This window comes from Podarcis pityusensis, assembly GCF_964106645.2.
Source record: "Podarcis pityusensis genome assembly, chromosome: 2".
Lineage (NCBI taxonomy): Eukaryota > Metazoa > Chordata > Lepidosauria > Squamata > Lacertidae > Podarcis > Podarcis pityusensis.
In genome coordinates this window covers 59,348,916-59,366,256 of record NC_138029.1, presented here as the reverse complement: position 1 = coordinate 59,366,256, position 17,341 = coordinate 59,348,916, and the positions used below count along the sequence as shown (strand labels likewise).

Sequence of the window (17,341 nt, the reverse complement as noted above, 5' to 3'; positions counted from 1 at the left end):
CTGAAATTAATACATTTTAGTCATACCCATTCAAGTCAGTGGGTGTATTCTGAAAATGATCGACACTGAATACAAACCAATGAGCTATTTTCAAATGTTCCCAGAGATGCAAGTGACAGCTGCTCATAGAACTTAATAGATATATGCTAGATTTTAATATATCTGGTGCTGGGGATTGGTGTGTTCACTCCACACAAACATCAAAACCACCCAATGAGCATGTTCTGTGCCCACAGAATGCTGAGTGAATGGAAAACTGAGAGGAAATGGAATGGAACAGTGAAGATCTTGAACAGAAGCATCCCACACTGTTAAACTGGGGCTGATAAATGTTCTGATATCCAAATTCAGAATTTTCTCAGAATATGCATTACTTATGAGTAGACACAGTTTGGGTTGCACTATAAGCCTCCAGTTTTATACCCATGTACCTGTAAGTCCCGATGAAGTAAATGAGACTTGTATAAGATCACACTGTAAACCTCAAAATTCAACCTCATACTCATATATATTTCAACCATGGACAATTTTTAAAAATGAATCCTTTATCTGAGCAGCTACATTTGCTGCGTGAAAATTTAAGCTTACCCACTAGATGGCACTGTATTATTTCAAGTCTCAATAGTGATTCACGATAATATAAAGCAAAACAGGCTGTTAAAATTTTCCTTTATTACAAAACATTTTGTAGACACCAAAATAAATGTAAACAAATAAGTACGAAACAAATAAGTATGAAACATTACTTAACATGAAAGAGGGGAAAAAATCCCTCACAAAACAAAAAACCTATAGTATTGTATTTCTCATGTCCTTAAAATATTCAGAGTCCAATATGTATGCATGTATGTATGTATGTATGTGTTTGTTTATTTATTGCAGTTAGGATTACTTTTGAAGTTTTAGAAATCTCTTACTAAACCTTTAAAAATTAATCAAATTAACTGCATATTTTAATCAAATTAATTACATATTAAATGGTTGGTAGTAATTAGAAATTTTGAAAGCCTAATGACTGGTGACAAATTTTATATCTAGCCTGTTAATAATTACTATTCAAATTTAATGTGAAAGGAATTGTTGATGAGATAGTTATTCTCAAAATATAAATTATCTTTAGGCAGAAGAATGCTTCTTTTTTATTTTGGAATCTTAATTGATATTTAATATAGTTAGGCTACAATCCACTTACATGAAAGTAAGCCCCATTTAACTTAATGGGGCTTACATCTATGTAGACATGCATAAGATTGCAGTGACAGTATATTTTTCAAGCTTCTATGTTTTGTCTCTCTGTGTATATTTTTTGTATAAAAATAATTTTAAAATTCTCACTTCCAATTACACAGGTGTTTTTTTTAAAAAACCTGAACAATACTTTAATATAATAAGCACATGTGAAGAATATGAGCATAAACAGGGCAAGGGGATCATGATTTTAAGCCTCAGACAGAGGTTTCAAATGCTTTCATGGATTCTGAACCAAAGGGCACTGTTATCAAATAACTGGTCATCCTTCCATTGTTTTCTGACATCACTCTGATACCTGAATTACTGATATAGGAGGTCCGGTGGATGTCATACTGTAGCTTTCCCAGATTATTTATAATCGATCACTTTTATTTGCTGACCATCTTTAAAGCAGTTATGAGGTAGGATACAATGACAAGATCACGGGGTCAAGTATGGCTGTTTCAGTTGCTTGTCCAATATTGACAATTCAATGTCCACATACTGTTTGCTTTTGATGTTGCAAAATTCCATGTTCTTCTTCAGCAGTTTTGCACAGGAAAACCATGTATGGGTAGTTTGTCGCACTAGTCTATTTGAAAGTGTGTCCTATGTATTTGTGGAAGCCAGCAGTTAATTTAGATCTCTAACTCGTCTGTGACATAGGAAGGCAGTATTTTTTTTCTTTGTACAAAGAAGGAACCTGAGGTTCCAGTCTGTCACATGACTCACTTAAGCACACAGGGCACACTGGCAGTCAAGGCTAAATCCCAGGTCTTCAATTTGTACACCTATGAATATTTTACTACAAAGTGTAACCCAGACCAACACTGGGTAGTAGCTGAATACACTCTACTCAGAGGAGACCCAATGAAATTAATGAACCTAATCTTTTCATGCTCATTATTTTCAAGGGGTTGAATCTAAGTAGGACTAACATTGTAAAGTTGAAAAAGACCACAAAGATACAACCTATTGCAATTTTTACTCAGACCCAACTTTCTTCTAATCAGTTCCAAATCTGAGTTTACTAATTAAAACATTCAAATGACTCCTACAATAAAATGATTTTTAAAGAAAATTAAAAGTGGTTGTTATTTTTGACAGTGGTGCCCTTCCTGTGGAACTCCTTCCCATCAGATCTCAAGGAGATAAAGAACTACACAACTTTTAGAAGATATCTGAAGGCAGTCCTGCATCAGGAAGTTTTATTACGTTTTTATTATTTCATTATATTAACGTTTTATTATGTTTTTATATGTGCTTGAAGCTGCCCAAAGTGGCAGGGGAAACCCAGCCAGATGAGCGGAATGTTGTGAGCCACTTTGGGTACAATTTTGTGGATTGTGGTATGGAAAGAAATGGATGGTGATCACAAGTACTTGCTAATAGAAATCTACTTTGATCATAAAGAAAGCTGCGGAGGGATTTAACCACTGGAATGCTCAGGCTTCTTAGGGCTGCATGACTCCCTCATATAAACCCAGAGGTCCATTGCCTACCCCCCAAACTGGCAATATTTAATTGTAGTGGATTTACTCATTCTGAATTTACATTCTCAAAATTAGTTTTCAAGACTCTGTGGAAGATCTACATATTCAAAAATCAGCTGAAACTGGAGAGGCTGATCCCAAACCCACATCTCTCAGGTCCTATTTGTAGGCTGCATGTATCATGAACTACATATTTTTATTAGCTAATAAAATTTTCTGTCTAGTTGTTACATTATGTACTCAGTATATATTTAAGGCATGTTATGCAAAATAACCATACACAAATTTGTGTTTACCAACAATTGCCCCCACATTTTCAAGTGCCACTTGCCAAAACATATGGCCAGAAACATATTTGGTGTCCCCTCACTGCCATTTAAACAAATGCTGAAGTTTTCAGACTGCTGAATTTTGCACCATGTATAATTGTGCTGAACTCACATCCCCATAAATTACTCCGTCAAGGAGGGAAATTTGTACCAAAGAGAACTGGCAGAAAGAATATGCAATTGATTTCTCTGCTTCTTATGCAAGTACAAGTCAATATTATTCAGACACAAATCCTTAATTATATGCCTGATTTCATCTATTCTATTCTTCTGTTTCAATTACTACTGCAAATTGTAAGCTCTCTTTATTTTGAGGCACCAGGCATTTCCCTAGAGCAAAATAAATGTTAAAAAGTGCTTCTACAGTCACAGGTGTCTCTGCTCACCCATGAAGCACTCTGGGTGAATTTAAGTCAGTCACTTACTTGGCCTAAGTACCTAAGGCTATAATAATAAAATGGGGAAATATTTTTTCCCCATTCTGAGCTCAGTGGAGGAAAGGCGAGATACAAACGAGTTCAGTTTTGAGGAATTCCTACCTTTAAACATAATCTACCATGCATTGTGTAATAGCAATAGGTTCCTAGTGTTTCTTATTTCATTATACTGCATTTCTGCATTGTTCAAAGTGTGCCTTATCTTCATCCCTTAATATTATTCAGTACTGATGAGCCTGCAACTAACATACAGGCTCCCTGCCAATTTGAATAAGTTTGCCATTTGTACCTCTGAATTCAAGGCTGTGAGTTTTACCTCTGAGTAAACAAACAGGCACCAGGCCACTAATATGTTGCATTGGTGAAAATTCCCTGCTTCTTCCTACAGAAGGGGTGACTGCAGAGCTGACTGATACATGTATGTTCACTGCTTACTGTGTTTAGCATCCGGTGTTCACAATAATGTGTGGAAAGAACTCGTTACAAAAAAAATTATTTTCAGTTATATTGGCTATTTTCTAAGCACCTGCATTTATTGTGATTTGTTTCAAGAGTGATGATATGAAGTTGAATCGACCAACTGTTATTCTATATTTTTCCAGTGTAAAATTATTGGGGGGGGGGGGTATTGAGCAGGTTCGTTGCACAAGGTCAATGTTACCAATAACAAACTTAGTTGGTCTCTAAGGTGCTACTGGAAGGAATTCCCCCCCAACACGGCTACCTACCTGTAACATGAATTTACAGATAAGAGTATGTGACTGTATCCTACCCAAAAGTAGTGAAAGTCTGGAAGTGCCCCATGCAATGCAGCCTAGTTGTCATTAAGGTGGTTATGGTAAACCTGTGTCTGAGCTGCACGAATTCAGGCAGGAGGTGGACTTGAACTCACTTGGAACACAGAAAAGGAAACGTCAGTGTGTCAAGACTTCTAAGCCTGCTGTTCTCCCTGACCTGCTAGCTTGCGGTGCACAGAAATGCGTCGCCATCCCCCGAAAACGGGCGCATTCCTCCGCGTGAATCCCCCTTCCAAATCGTAAATGGCACAATCCAGACACTGGGTTTTGCACCTCAGTGAGCATCTGGTAGGAAACGTTACCAAACACAGCAGACCTATTTGAATGCACTTTCTCTCCAAAGGAAGGCTCGTCCTTTCCCAATCCCAAACGTGAGAAGAGCAAAAGTTGGCGCAAGCCTCCCTCGCTGGGTCGGAAAGTGGGGCGCGGGAAAGCCCAAGGAATCACTCTCAATGCTTGCCGGAGGAATCCCACTATGAATGAATGCACGGGCGGATATAAACCAAAAGGTCCCCGGGACCCACTTTGCGCGGGAGGGGAGGCCGAGAAGTCGGGGGTGGGGTAAGAAACGAAACCCAACGCCGCCCAAGTGACGCTACTGCCGGGGTGGGGAGAGTCCCTCCGAGGTCCCCTTCCCTTCTTCGCCGCCCAACCTCTCACCATAGCGGAGCACTCGCTTCTGCCACTGCCTCGTCCTGCCACGGACGTCAGCCCCGCTCGCAGCCACCTCAGGCCGGCCCAGGCGCCGCCTCGCATGGCTCCGGCGTGGCTTCTCCACCCGCCCACCTGGCACCTCCCACGGGGAAGCGCATGCGCCGCCCACTCCTCCCACCACTCCCCGGCTGAGGGAGAGGCGGGATGGAAGGCAAACCTCCTGCGCGAAAGGCCGTCGCTCTCCCCGCCCACTTTACTTTCATTATGCCCTGCAGCCTTTTTCAACCTGTGCGTCCTCAGATGTTGTTGAACTACAACTCCCATCACCCCTAGCTAGCAAGGTCAGAGCTGAGGGATGACGGGAGTTGTAGTCCAACATCATCTGGAGACCCCCCAGTTTGAGAACCGCTGCAAGCGCATCTAGCCCCTTGGCCTTCTTCTGCACTGCTGCTACCCCACCCTGAGTCAGCCTCCATGGAGGGAGTGGGGGTCGCTTGGAGACCGCCTGGCCTGCGCTCTCACAGCATAACAATTTTTAGAAGAGCAAAAGTGTTGGGGGAAAATCTCCTCCCAGAGGTTCTAGCCACCGGCCGTGTCCTTTGTGAGGCACATAAAACAGCCGCCTGATGTTTTCCCACAACAGCTACCACCTTTCTCAGCACCTGGCTCTGTCCCTACTGCCTAGGGCTTCTTGAAAGAAAAACAGACTTTCCTATTGTACTTGCCCATCTGCATTACCCTCAGCAGACAACTCACAAGTTTACCTGACCACAGAGAAGGAAGTCTGCTGCCACTGCAGAAGGATTGCAGGGCAATAGCTGCGCCACAAATGCACGGCTAATTCTCCCATCTGCACATTTGAAGGATGCAAAGGATCTAGCAACTTGTACACCCAACTCCCAGCTTGATGAATGCACCTGAACTTCAGCCAATGTGGACAGAAGACAGCGACCACAGCCATCTCCAGAGCTGAATGTAACCTACAGTTGCTTCGTTAGATATTTCTTGGTTTCTGGTGCCTTGTGTGATTAAAGCATTTTAGTATTCTACACTGAAAACCATGCCAAGACCACCACTGAAGATGCCCAAAAGGATATTTGGATGTTAATGGATTTATTATGATTCAGAAATTTCTAAAATGCAATAGAACTTTGGTGCTGCTGTAGTACAAAATGTGGAATGCAGCTAGCTTCATTGGATTGTATTGGCTACCCTTAAAAAGTCATACTATTTTATATAACACATCAAAATAAGAACAGTAACATGAACAAGCAGAGATACACCCTTTCAAGGTTAACTAAGTTCACAATAGTGCTTAAATTACATTAACATTGCAAAACATGGACTATGGGGTAAAAAGTATGTTTATTATGATGTATGTGTATTCCTCTGTGTTTTCTGACTCTTTAGAACGCTGAAACATATTATTCCCAGTTCAGCCGTAAATAAATGTCAAGTTCATGTATCAGTGGTCAGTGCAACCTTACTAAAAGCTCTGACATGTTAGCAGCAGCACTGTCATCCAAATACTGTGATCATAGCACCACATGTGTGACAGCATCAAATTGACAAGAGAGCCAATTCTTACAAATTCCCTACTTAATTTTTTTTAACGTGTGTAGGGAAAACATGGGGGTCAATTGTTGCCGCTCCAAATCTAGCATAGTTAAAATGACCATCTGGGGTGGCTCAGGAAACTTTCTAAAAGCTGCATCTTACACCTACACCTGATCTTTTCCTATTAGAACTGTCTGCATCTGCAACAGTTTTCACAGATGCATAACATCCTTGTTTTTTAAATATGAAGCAGCAATCCATTTGCATTACTAGGGATCATCAGATGTCCCCCAAAAGACCCCACAGTTCCTAAAACTTAAGCATATCAGATAGGTATATTTTTGTCATTCCCTCATAACAACTTTATGAACAATTTCCAGCTGTGCATGTTCATATTTGTATCACAAGGAAGTTCTGCTGAGTGATGTATGATTACCAATACAGGGTCCTGCCTAACAAGAAATCACAAAGAGTCGATCCACCATTTAATTTAATGTTGTTTAGCTTGTTCTGAAAACAAAGTTCTCAGTTCACATATCATTCCTGATGTTCCTGATCTTGACCAGGTATTAACCACCGGATGCTCTCTGTCCGGACAGTGGCATACATGATAAAGCTGATGAGGAACAATAAAGAAAATAAGAGAAGCCAGTCTATGCCTCTAGTCAGTGTGCTAGGCAGGGGACCATCCTGATCTTCCTCAGTTACCACCACATCAGACTTGGGCTCTATTCCTGAAAAAAAGTATTCATTATTAGTGTGGTGCAAGATTGAACAGAATCAACAGTAAGTATAGATATTTGCACAAAGCACCTACAATTTTAAATTTAGGACTAAACATTTTAAACTACCAGCTGCTAGAACATCATCAGAGCTCTGTAATTTTTGAATTATAGCCTCCTGGTGCATTAAATAAATAGGTATTTCTAACTGTAACGTAAAATATGACTCTCTCAAATTTAAGCATTTTAGTGTCATTTGGAAACAGCTCTAATTCCACCTCTCCCTGAAAATGTACCAGTACAAAAGCTTACAACTCCTATTTTAATAACAGCTTCTTAATTAGCCAACTACAATTTCAGTTGTATGTTCTTCAGCTTCCCAGGGGAAAAGCAACAGAAACTCGACTGACAAGTTCCCTTTTATGCCCAGATAAAGATCTGTAAACACACCGGTAGGGGGAAAGGTTTACTGCTTTCTCTCATGAGTCTGGTGACCAGAGCTTGCTTATGTAAGTCTATTTCAATCTTCATTTTCTTTATTATTCGCTGCAGCATGTAAGGAAAAAATCAAAGTGGATCCCAACTTACTATCCCATCTTCTGTAGAACACATAAGACATTGGGTTTCCTCCACTACTAACACAGGTAGGAAGAGATAACTGTTGAAACAGTTACCCTTCTCCTCTTGCATTCTCCCCATGTATCACCTACATTCTCCAGGCGATACCTATTACATTCCCAATTCTTGCCACCACACAGGAGCTGAAGGATTCTTAATCTACCTTACCAAATAGGACAGGATTTGGCTGTAATAACATATTCAGGTGCTGAGTTGATGGCTACTCAGAGCTACTGAGAAAGAAAAGGGAGAGATTGGAATGCTTGGGGCTGCTCCAATCATTGGAAAAAAGAGTGGAAAATGGGAGAGGGCTGGAGAGAGAGAACAGAACAGAATGTCCCCTGAAACAAAGTATGGCCGGCTTGCTGTAACACCAAACAGAAGCACTCCAGATCACATTTTATTGCAGGTCCCACAGGCACATTTTTACTCAGAAGCATCCCTACTGTGCTCAATAGTCCTTAGTCCCAAATCAATGTACCTGGGACATGGAGCCTTATTCTGTATTGCCCCAAAATCTTACACCTTGATTAAGGCTGAAATGTTTCCCAAAACTTGTAACTCAATGTTCCTGGAGATCATACAATAAACATCTTAAAACTAGCTGTATGGCAGTGGAAGACAGGAGTGCCTGGCGTGCTCTGGTCCAGGGGGTCACGAAGAGTCGGACACGACTAAACGACTAAACAACAACAACAAGAAGTTGGAAGTTGGAATCACAAACAGGGAGAGTACTTTTGGACTTGGGTCCTCCCTGCAGGCTTCCCATAGGCATCTGGTTGATCACTGTAAAACGAGGATGCTGGACTAGATGGGCCTTTGGACTTATCCAGCAAGGCATGTGGCTATCAGACTACAAAATCTGTTAAATGTCTTGGTTACATCCTGTTTGGACTACTGTAACAAACGCCATATGGCTCTTCCTTTGAAAAGTGTTCAGAAGCTTCATCTGGCCCAGAATGCTGCAACCAGACTGCTGGCTGGTGCTGGTTCCAGGGAGCATGTTACCCCACTGTTAAAACAACTTTACTAGCTACTGGTTTGTTCCCAGTCACAATTCAAAGTGATGGCTATAAAGCCCTATATGGCTTGGGCTCAGGCTACCCGAAATATCCCTGTATGAACCTGCCTGGGTTCTGAGACCCTTGGGTCAGTACCTCCTCTTGGTCCCATCAACATCAGAAGCATGACTGGTGGTAACATGTGAGTATTTTCTGCGACTCTTCCCAAATTGTGGAATTCCCTCCTAAGAGAGATTAGATTGGCTTCCTGTTCAGATCTTCCTGTTCAGACAAACCTTTGGAAACTAAGGTACAGATGATGCTAATCACTGGGCTGCTGTCAGGACAAATTGTATTTTAATTGTTGGTTTTAAATACGCTGAAGTGCATTTTAATTATTGTTGTCAATGAGTTTCTTTTTATTATTCTGTATTGTATAACTGATGTTTTTAAATGCTGTAAGCTGCCTTGAATCCCAACTTGGGAGGAAGGTGGAATATAAATATATTAAATAAATGAGTAAATAAATCCTACCTGTCTGATTAAAAATGAAAGATTTCAGTGTTTCCAGGGTTCGATCTGTATGGTTAAATCTTGCCATTGGCTTAGCTCCTTGAAAAAGAAGGATGTTGGGAACAGCCACAGTTCCAAACCTGGTTGATAAACTGTGAAGACATAAGATAACAAAGAGTTAGCTTTGTTAAATATGTCTTGCATTTAACCCCATGATAAAATAACTGAGTGTTTTTCAGTACAAAATTGGAACCATAGCTAATTTTAGCAGAAGAAATATATTCATTTGGTCACAACACACTTTAGACTCAAATGGGTACTCTAGAAAATTAATAGTATTGTTAATCAATTGCCTTCCATATATGGCCAAAGGCAATGTACAAAGTATAATAAAAACAACTAAAAAGAGTTGAAAACAGAAGTTGAGTTTAAAAACAAGACAAAGTAGACAGCCTTAGCAGAGACATCTTCATCCAGCTGGGAAACTTTGTGGGAACAAAAATTTCTTCAGTTGTTTCTGCTAAGTGCTGATAATGGATACATGGATTAGTGTGAACTGGGCAAAATGTATGCAATTAAAACAGACTAAATTTTGGAAAATAAATTTATAGACAAATTATTATTCAATTAAAATGCACTTTTCAAGAAAAAGTCCTCTTCTGCACATTTGCTTAACCCCGATTTAAAATACATGATGGTACAATAGTCCTGAAAGGAGAGGGATATAAAAGTTACCTGCTGTGCTGAGAGGCATCCAATGCCAAGAAATGAAGAGTTGGGAATGCTCGGGGCAAAGAATTAAAATGAGGAGCCAGATTGGCAGAGAAACGGCACCAAGGAGTATAAAACAGGACTAAGGTACAGTCACTGCCATTTGGATTTAAGAACTCCATTAAATCCTGCAAGAGAAGGAGAAAAGTGACTTTTTAAAGGCATAATGGGAACTTATTTAACTTAGTATTGCTCACGTTAATTATCCTGATCTCAACAAGGCGATGAAGTACTTCTACGTGCAAGGTGAACTTGGTCAATTCAGGTTAAAAAACTTATTACCTGCACAACAGTTTTTAAATGACTTAGGGAGCTTTTAACTTTCATTGCAACCATGAAGTTCAGGAGATATTTTGACATTCACCTACTTGCCACCATCAGCAGAGACACAACCCACAACCTCATCGCAGGTATAGGCCAAATTTGGCCGGCCAGGTTATTTTGGAGGACCCACACCTGCTCAGCCACACACCCACCCTACACCCAATGTCATACTGGTAAGAGTGGGGCTTCCAAAGGAGCAACCAACAGCTTAAGCAACCTCCTGGTTATTTCTTTACTGGAGCAAGGCATGTTTCTTTGCTGGAGTAAGGCATCAGCTGATAAGCAGTAGGAACGCACCTTGCTTAAGGAGGAAGACGCAGTTTCCGTGAAATAGAAATTGCCTCTCCCTCCTAGGACTGCTCTTTGAAGCAGCCCCCATAATCCCTTTCAACTTCCAAAATCAGAAGTTGAAAGGAGCAGTGTGTGGCAGTTTGCAGAGAGTTCAGTTTGGCTATGCACAACTGTTCCCACACCCACCTGCCAAATTTGGCCCACCAGAGGGTAGGGAGATAACTATCTTTCCTGCCAGCCAGAAAAAGTGAGGTGGTCTAAAGTGAGATGTAAGGGAAGTAGTATAAGGTGCAGCATTTAGGCTTGAGGAAAACAAATACAGAATATACATAGAATCCATCCTTTTTCTTCCTGAATAATTTTATTCAAGCAAGTTATGCCATCCACATTTATACAAAAAATTCTGATAATAAGAAGACAAATGAAAAAAACTCTTAAATTAAAATAATTTAAATATATATAAAAATCAATTAGAGTGCTTTCCACTTACTTGTGAAATATTCAAGATTTGTAATGTGAAGTTTGTTATCCCTGTAATGTTTCTTTCCTCACAATTCACTTTTGGGGTTTTCATACCATCTGTGCTATTAGAGTCCTCTCCTGATGAAGGATGCACTGCTTCCAGAACTACAGGTGAATCTATTACTTGCTCTTGTATAGGAGACCCAGGTTGAGATAAAAATGAAACAATACCCTGCGTACTGCATTCACCATCAACGGCTGCATCACAGGTGCCGGTGTCATGCTCCAAGACATGTCTCTCCTTGGACTCACCTGGAACAACTGACAGAACTACAGGCTCAGCTGCAGGTATGCTGCTACCCATCATAGCATCAGCTATCTCTGCAGTCCTGTACTGTACCGATTCTTTAGGCCCATCGCTGCTTGCAGGTACAGAACTGCTTTTCACAGCGAATGGTACAGCAGTTTCACTTAACTTTTCAGATGGCGAGTCAGTGGTTTCTTCCATTTCAGCTACTGCTACAAAAAATGCAAGGACATATAACATATTTAGTGCTGAACAATAGGAGTACATCTATCTTTATTCAACGCAACAACGCAGCAGTGGGTGGAACTTATAATCCAATGTGTGAATTGAGGGGGCTCAAAGAAAGCAAACCGTTCAGTGAGGCTCACACACTGCAGCAACCACTGCCACCCTCACCTCACCATAAATACCAGCGTGGCATGAAATATTCAGTACAGTGGTACCTCGGGTTACATACGCTTCAGGTTACATATGCTTCAGGTTACAGACTCCGCTAACCCAGAAATATTACCTTGGGTTAAGAACTTTGCTTCAGGATAAGAACAGAAATCGTGCTCTAGCAGCACAGCAGCAGCGGGAGGCCCCATTAGCTAAAGTGGTGCTTCAGGTTAAGAACAGTTTCTGGTTAAGAACGGACCTCCGGAACGAATTAAGTACATAACCCGAGGTACCACTGTATTGTTGACCAAAGCCCAGTGTCATTTTTTATGAAGTCTTTCTTTGTACTGTAGAAAATAGACCTCATCCAAGATATGTACAGAAAAGAAACATACAACAACAAAAAACCAGAATCTTGCCACCCAAGAATACAAGTTCAGCTTTGGCTACCACTCTACATATTCTACTACAGCAGGGGTGGGCAATTTCAGAATTGTATGGTCTGCTTCCTCACCCCCCCCCAAATCCCCTAGGACCCGCAAGCACATTTCAAGCTTATAAAACAAGAGTACACAACACTAGATCTTTCACTTAGACATCTGCTCCCGAGCATGCATGCAGCCTCGCTAAAGCAGCGCTTGGTTTGCTGGATCAAACGAAGTCGCACGTAGGCCTGCAAGTTTCACAAGCGCAAGACTACATTTTACCTTCTCCCCTATCTTGTTTGTTCTCCAGAGAGAGAAACGGGAGAAAGAGGAGTTGCTTCCTACTTCTCCAAAGCATTTAAAAAAGAAGCAGCAGCAAGGGGTGGCGACGCGAGCCTAGCTGGCTCGCCCCCCCCCCCATTCCCCACAGGTGCACGAAGGAGGCGCGCAGCCTGTCCTCAGCATCTCCGCTCAGCTGCCCCTTCCCCCGGCGGTGCTACCATAGCAACCGAGCCCTCCTTACCTGCAAGAAGACTTGCGAGCAGCCAGGCCAGCCAGAGGCCCCGCCCCCGCCCGCGCGAGGACAAGACCATCATCCTCGCAAGGGAGGGGGGAGCTGGGAGAGGGGGGCAAGGAAAAGACCCGGCGGATCAACCGGAAAACAAGGTCCAGTCCAACAACAGCCGCTTCCGCTCTCCACTCGTTTCCGTTTCCGGGGCACCACGAAAACAAACAAACTCTATGGAGCTTGAAGAATCCTTTTGTCCGCTGGCGGACCGGATGTCCTGACTGTTTCTCTCCAGGACCCGACTGTGCCTCGCTCGGCGGCAGGCGGCAGTGCAGAAACCCAAGACCTTGCCCTTGTCAGGATTTGCCAGCACTGTATCTGTCTACCCCGTTTTCTAACTGTTGTGCAAGAAGAAATAAAGTGCTTGTTATTATTATCGCCGTATTGCAGATTGGGGTGGCTGGGGAAACCCAGCCGGATGGGCGGAGTATAAATATTATTATTATTATTATTATTATTATTAGTTCAGTTTATCTGCCACCAACTTACGAGGGTGGGAAGAGAGTTCGACTGAGGCAGAGAGCTCTGTGACAATCCTGGCCTTGGTACTTTTGTCTCCCCAGCACAGATCTAAACTAAGGAGAGCTCAGATAAAAATCGGGATTTTCCTTCCCTGTGGCAATCCCCATAGAGATCCCCGATGCGGGGCCATTTTTACCGTGGGAGGAGCCTTTGTCATTCTCGATTTGCCTGTGGCTGCCACCTTGGGTCTGTCCGGAAACGGAATCCAAACCAGACGAGGGGCCGTCTAAAAGGGACGGCTCGAAACCGGGCGTCTCCCCGATACATGAGGCAGCCTGAAAGGAAAAGGAAGCGTAGAACTGCGCAGCTCTGGCTGCATGGGAAATGCAGCCTGTAGCGGTCGCTATAGGGCTGCTAAATGCATAGGAAGGAAAAAGAACAATACCCACTGCCGACGCCAAGCAATAACAATGAATTTACGATAGTTGGCGCAAATTGAAAGTATTTAAAGCATTAAACCAAAATCGATTCCGCAGCACTCTGCATCCCGAGGCGGCAACATTGTTTACAACCCGCAGAATACTTTGCCCAGCCTCCAGGCGAGTGTTCTGCTGCAGAGGCAATAATTTATTTACGGTAATATAGTCCTGCCTTCTACTGATTCTACGGAAGCTGATGTTAGTTTGATCTAGCTTGAACGCCTCCCCCTAATTAAGACACAGCAATAACATCTTCATACAGTTTGGGGCTCTGTAAATGGGTTGCAGTATCAGTGTCGTAGAAGAGTAGAAGTTCCTAAAGTTGGGTTCATTTACAGCAGCAGCAGCAGCAAAACAAACAAAACACCTGCTGTAAGGAGATTCAATTTCTGCACCCAGACAACAGCAGTAAACATTTCGGATATTGAGTGTGCTGGCTGGCAACGATAACGTGGTCTCCTTCTAAAACATACCACTGCAATAATGCAGATCTTTCGGAATGTGATAAAGCAGAAGAAACTATGACCAGTGGTTACCTAACACAACTTATGCCTTTAGGTAGGCAAGCAGAGCTCTTTAGTAGAGATGTTAAAAATGAACTTTTTACATGCAAAATATGTTCCCTTTCAGTGAACTAGGAGCTTTGTCTCTTAGAAGGGACACTAAGCATACACACCATACATTTAAATCACATTTAGCACACACTGCCTCCCCCCAAAAATTCCTGGGAACTATAGTTTACCCCTCAAAGCACTAGCATTCCCAGCACTCTTAACAAACTGAAGTTCCCAGAATTCTTTGAGTGAAATAATCTGCTTTAAATGTATGGCTATTTTGGTGCTTTGACAATATTTCCTGTCCTCAGTATTATTATGAAAGAAAAATAACTTCTAAGAAATACTGTTGTGATAATATTAAGGAACCCAATTTATTTGGTTATTTCTACCACACATTATACTGGCTAGGATCTGACCAACAGTGACCACACTTAACCTGTAAAATGCTCAGTTATTCCAACATGGAGCTAGCAGAACCGATTTGATTCTAATATTTGAAGCTGCTGTAGTCTTCACGTGTAAGCAATGTTCTACAGTGACATGACTAAAGGACCCCTAGATTATCCCAAAGATTCACCCACTGTCTTGTGCTGATATCTATGCTAATTAGCCTTTATTCTAATTATATTACGGTATTGGCCCGAATATAAGCTGCACCTTTAAAATTCAAGGGTGGGGGAGAGAGAAAAACGACAATACCCGAATATAAGCCGCTCCCTTAAAATTCCGCTGGCACTCACACCTGTTCCATTTTACCGTATGTGTTTCAGCAGTGATATTGTAAAAGCCAGTTTTTGTAAGGTCACGAATTTAAGCCACACTTTAACTGTTCACGGTCGGAATTTGGGAAAGAAGTGAGGCTTATATTCAGGCCAATACGGTACATAGAAATAACTTCCAATGGAAGCCAGTGAGGCACAATATAGGAAACTTATTTTACAGACATTTGAAGATCATAACTTTGTGGTACAGGCTTACAGCATCTACATTACATGTAGAAGATCCCAGGTTCAGTCCTCTGCATCTCCAGGTAGAGTTGGGGAAGAACCCTGCCTGAAATCCAGTTAGTGTAAACAATGCTGAGCTACATAGACCCATGGTCTGGCTCAGCATAAGATAGTTTTCCATATGCCTATGATAATTCCAAAGCCTGCATACAAAAATGATTATCATAGAATCATAGAGTTGGAAGTGACGCTGAGGGCCATGCAGGAATCCTGCCCACAGCTGTCCTTGTGTAGGCTCAAACCACCAACCTTCTGTTTAACAGCCAGACACACTAAAGTTAAACCATTGTGCTACCTCAAGTGGTTTGTCTAGTCTATGTGCTCATGCGTGGGCATGCTGCTGCATATTGCTCTGCAGTTGGAGTAGGGAAACTTTGGCCCTCCAGTTGTTACTGAACTAGCATGCATGGCCAATTATCATGTTTGCATGTGCTATCTTCCTGTCTTTCATGTGTGCTTGCTCATGTTTGCATGTGAAGTTCTCATGATTGGGTGGGTAGGTAGGAGACAGACAGACAGATAGAATGAAGGGCTGCCATGACCATGCATTGCAGGGGGTTGAACTAGATGATCCTTTGGGTTCCTTCCAACTCTACAGTTCTCTGATTCTATTCACTGGTTTGGCTCACTTCAAGTATGTTGTTCTATATCTCATCTCTTTTGATATCTCTGTGTTAACTTAATTTTCAGTCTCAGATAATAAAGGACTGAATTCCAAGGCTATTGTCTGAGCTTTACTTCTTCCTCTCCAGACAGCTAATCAAATGGGACTACAGGACAAACTAGGAACAAACTAAAAACATCAACAATATGAAGATGACCTACCTTGCAGGGGCAATATCTAATTACTGAGATATTGTGACTTTCAATACTTTATATCACTGCAGAGTTATGTATTATAGACAAGTCATCACAATCATTGGCCTTAGGTTAATTCAATTCCATTTTCAAAAAATATCCATTAAAAACAAAAAGCTGTTTTAGGATCAAAATGCTTTTCTAAGTAAGTACAATGTAAGAGCCTGTAGAATGCATTTTTCTGCAAGCATGATTCGTTAGTTAGGGTAGAGTGGCTTAACTTGCAATTGCCTTGCTTTTTGGCGCATGAATTAAATTCCTAAGCATGTAAAATTTTCTTTTAAACCAAAGTTTGTTTGATTGTTTTATCCAAGAACAAATACAATGGGAGAGATGCAGCAAAGGAACATGAATAGTCCATAGATTATTGTTTATACTTATCTAGGGAAGCATATGAAACAACCTACTTTGGCACTGCTGGATAACCAGACTCTCATACATCATCTCTTTCTTTTCATAGCTACCCAGCAGACTTGAAAAGGCCCAAATTCAGTGCATTTTAATGTAAAATTTATGAGAATTCCGAAACAGAATAGAGTTGCCCGCACACAGTTTGCAACTGTATGTTCCAAATAAACTAGGTTTTGTATTTATTTCTACCATGACAAAAAGTTTTAACTTATACATTAGATGGATATTATGCCAAAGAAGCCAGAAAGTGGTACAGAAAGATACCCATCTGCCTTTAGACACTGTTAACAATCTAAAGTGCTCTCATTTGCAAGTTTTATTTTGCTTTAAATCTTTGGAAGTTTTTACAATGACATAACTGACAACAAACTTAGAATGTAGGTCACTGTAGATGAAAAAAACTCTTACTGAGTCTATAGAATATCCTTTTGGTATTACTTAAACATGAAGAACAACCTTGGAAAAATGCAAAAAAGAAAAAGCCCTTTTATCCAAGCACTTGATCCTGGAAATTATAGGTTTGTTTAAGGCAGGTTTGGTTAGCAGTTGTATCTTGCAGTTTATCTATTTGAAAATTAGTCCGCTTCATTGGGATCAGAAACTCATAGGTGATAATTGCCAATAACCTGAACAATTGAAAGGGATATTTAAGATCATGGGTGGGGAGCTTGTGGCCCTCCAGATGTTGCT

The 17,341-nt window shown here is 41.4% G+C and overlaps 2 protein-coding genes across 5 annotated transcripts in view; both read right to left on the bottom strand.

Moving 5' to 3' along the window:
- PCBD2 (pterin-4 alpha-carbinolamine dehydratase 2) overlaps positions 1-5,100 on the bottom strand; it is a 33,334-nt gene extending 28,234 nt beyond the window's left edge. Inside the window, exon 1 of the mRNA XM_080996361.1 lies at positions 4,947-5,100. Coding sequence (XP_080852487.1) covers positions 4,947-5,042 — 96 coding nt within the window. The 5' untranslated portion in view covers positions 5,043-5,100. The remainder of the gene's footprint in view (positions 1-4,946) is intronic.
- Positions 5,101-6,969: 1,869 nt separating this feature from the next.
- Positions 6,970-13,678, bottom strand: TXNDC15 (thioredoxin domain containing 15). Of its 4 annotated transcripts, none has more exons than XM_080996339.1 (6): positions 13,536-13,674; positions 12,833-13,215; positions 11,228-11,715; positions 10,087-10,250; positions 9,373-9,503; positions 6,970-7,231 (listed from the first exon to the last, which is right to left on the bottom strand). In XM_080996339.1, the coding sequence occupies exons 2-6, from the start codon at positions 12,903-12,905 to the stop codon at positions 7,035-7,037; spliced, it is 1,053 nt and encodes a 350-aa protein (XP_080852465.1). In that variant the 5' UTR covers positions 12,906-13,215; positions 13,536-13,674; the 3' UTR covers positions 6,970-7,034. The 4 variants fall into 4 exon arrangements, with proteins under 4 accessions (XP_080852465.1, XP_080852463.1, XP_080852466.1 ...); XM_080996337.1 differs by having other exon boundaries at positions 11,228-11,718; positions 13,536-13,672; XM_080996340.1 differs by lacking the exon at positions 12,833-13,215 and having other exon boundaries at positions 11,228-11,718; positions 13,536-13,678.
- Positions 13,679-17,341: the final 3,663 nt, after the last annotated feature.

What these genes read in the sequence shown, in the direction of transcription:
- TXNDC15 (XM_080996337.1), bottom strand. Translation starts at nt 12,905, where the DNA reads ATGATGGTCTTGTCCTCGCGCGGGCGGGGGCGGGGCCTCTGGCTGGCC. An exon ending in GCTCGCAAGTCTTCTTGCAG is followed by an intron (nt 11,719 to 12,832) that starts GTAAGGAGGGCT and finishes CATTTTTTGTAG; the next exon opens with CAGTAGCTGAAATGGAAGAA. An exon ending in GATGCCTCTCAGCACAGCAG is followed by an intron (nt 9,504 to 10,086) that starts GTAACTTTTATA and finishes ATGTCTTCACAG; the next exon opens with TTTATCAACCAGGTTTGGAA.